The 2,253-nt window shown below is 57.0% G+C and overlaps 1 protein-coding gene across 1 annotated transcript; it reads left to right on the plus strand.

Annotated features, from left to right (window-relative positions):
- Nucleotides 1-350: 350 nt before the first annotated feature.
- LOC121502046 (uncharacterized) lies at nucleotides 351-2,017 on the plus strand. The gene is made up of 2 exons (XM_041774665.1): nucleotides 351-989; nucleotides 1,061-2,017. Exons 1-2 carry the CDS (start codon nucleotides 351-353, stop codon nucleotides 2,015-2,017), a joined length of 1,596 nt encoding a protein of 531 aa, XP_041630599.1.
- The last annotated feature ends 236 nt before the right edge of the window (nucleotides 2,018-2,253 follow it).

The raw sequence follows: 2,253 nt of genomic DNA on the forward strand, positions 1-2,253 counted from the left end.
CCAGGCGACGCTGCACCCAGGGGAGGAGGCGCGGAGGCTGCTGGAGAAGGGCAAAATCCGGATCGGTTGGGTCGTCTGCCGCATTAGACAGAAGACAGAACCGAAGCGCTGCTTTAAGTGCATGGGCTTCGGACATAATGCTGTGAGATGCCGAGCCCCGGAAGCAACAGCCAAGACCACGCAGGACTCCTGCTTCAAATGCGGAGGCGCTGGCCATAAGCACAAAACATGCCATGGCAAGCCTAAGTGCATTTTATGCACCCGAGCGGGTATGACCGCGGGGGACGCGGAGCACGCGACTCTGAGCAAGTCCTGCCCAGAGTACCAGAAGGCCGCCAAACACATGCAGAATGGTTAAGTTTCTCCAACTTAACCTCAACCACTGCAGAGCAGCCCAGGTCCTCCTGTCCCAAACGGCTACGGAGCTGAAAACGGACGTCGCTATACTAAGCGAACCGTATAGGGCAAAACCTGACGGTGTGTGGCAGCAGAGCACCGACGGCGGGGCAGCCATCTGGAGCTGCGGGCAGCCTGCGGGCCATATGACGCAGAGAGCGTCGAGACCTGGCTACACCAGGGCCAAGATCCATGAGGTGACCGTGTACAGCTGTTACCTTGCTCCGAGCATGCACATAGACGCCTTCCGAGATGTGGTGCAGGAGATCGCACAGGACGCTCGTGGAAGGTCGTCTGTATTAATCGCTGGGGACTTCACCGCTTGGGGGAGCTCGAGGACAACGCAGAGGGGAACCATCCTCCTGGATGCCCTGGCCACTTTGAATGTTTGCCTCCTCAATGACGGTAACAGGTGCACCTACAGCAAGGCAGGCAGAGAGTCAGTCATCGACCTGACCTTTGCCAGCCCGGAACTCACCCGGAACAGCCAATGGGAAGTCACGGACCTGCTAACATACAGCGACCATGCCGCGATAACCTTCAAGACGATGCACAGCCAGCAGCGACTTCCTGACCGGCAAACTGCGTATAGGGTACACACCCTAAACGTAGAAGTGCTTCTAGCCAGCATGGATTGCAACGCCATCTTTGGGGATGCAAATAGCTGTGCGGATGGGTTATCTGCCAGGATCAAGGCTGCCTGCGATGCGGCAATGGAGAGCTCCAACAGGGGATGTGGCAGGCGACCAGTCCCGTGGTGGAACCAGGAGATAGCCACAGCCCGAAGCGAGAGAGAAACAGAGGACGCCCCCTGCAAGGGATGTACGAGTCCATCTACAGGGAGACGAAGAAAGCCCTCAAAGTGGCCATCAAGCCGAGCAAAAACAGGTGCTTCCAGGACCTCTGCGACGCGGCAGACCAGGAGCCGTTCGGGTCGGCCTACAAGATGGTAATGGGAAAGCTAATCAGACAGCCGACACCAACCTCCCATGAGCAATTGGGAGCAATAGTTACCACGCTGTTCCCAGCCCAGCCGCCCCTAGTGCTTCCCAACGTGACCGTGGGGGAACCAATCCCCATTGATGAAGAGGAGGTCCTAAGCGCGCTAACCAGCTGCAAAGCCTCCAAGGCCCCTGGACCAGACGGCATTCCAAACGCGGCCCTGCTTGCGATAGTGAAGTCCCACCCAAAGTTGTTCGCGGAGGTGTACAACAACTGCATCGCCGAACGGACTTTTCCTACAGGCTGGAAGCAGCAAAGGCTTGTACTCGTTCCGAAGCCGGGAAAACTGGACGACGATCCATCTTCATACCGGCCCCTCTGCATGCTGAACTCCCTCGGAAAAATATTCGAGCGGATTATATGCAGCAGGCTGGAAGCCGAAATCGAAGAGCGCGGAGCCCTATCCAGCCACCAGCACGGGTTTCGTAAGAAACGCAGCACTATCGATGCAATCCGCGAGGTAACGCAGCTGGCAGAAAATGCGATTGAAGGCGAAAGATGGCAAGGAGGCACCAAGAAATACTGCCTTGTGTGCACCCTGGACGTCAAAAACGCCTTCAATTCTGCAAACTGGAGCCGAGTCCTCCAAGCACTCCAACGGGGCGGCATATCCGGATAGCTTGTACAGCTGATAGCCGATTACTTCAAAGACCGCGTCCTGCAATACAAATCGGACGCCGGAAACCAGGAGCACCAAGTAACAGGAGGCGTACCCCAAGGCTCAGTCCTCGGGCCAATCCTATGGAATGTCATGTACGACGGTGTACTGAGGCTGAATCTGCCCGAAGGCTGCTCTGTAGTGGGCTTCGCAGACGACATCGCATTGGTCACTGTGGAGAAGCACCTGGCTGATGT

The sequence above is a fragment of the Drosophila kikkawai genome, chromosome 2R (genome assembly GCF_030179895.1).
Source record: "Drosophila kikkawai strain 14028-0561.14 chromosome 2R, DkikHiC1v2, whole genome shotgun sequence".
Classification (NCBI taxonomy): Eukaryota; Metazoa; Arthropoda; class Insecta; order Diptera; family Drosophilidae; genus Drosophila; species Drosophila kikkawai.

Coding starts and splice junctions, on each gene's coding strand:
- LOC121502046 (XM_041774665.1), top strand. CDS start 351: ATGGTTAAGTTTCTCCAACTTAACCTCAACCACTGCAGAGCAGCCCAG. Junction 990..1,060: donor ACCGGCAAACTGCGTATAGG/GTACACACCCTA, acceptor GGATGCAAATAG/CTGTGCGGATGGGTTATCTG.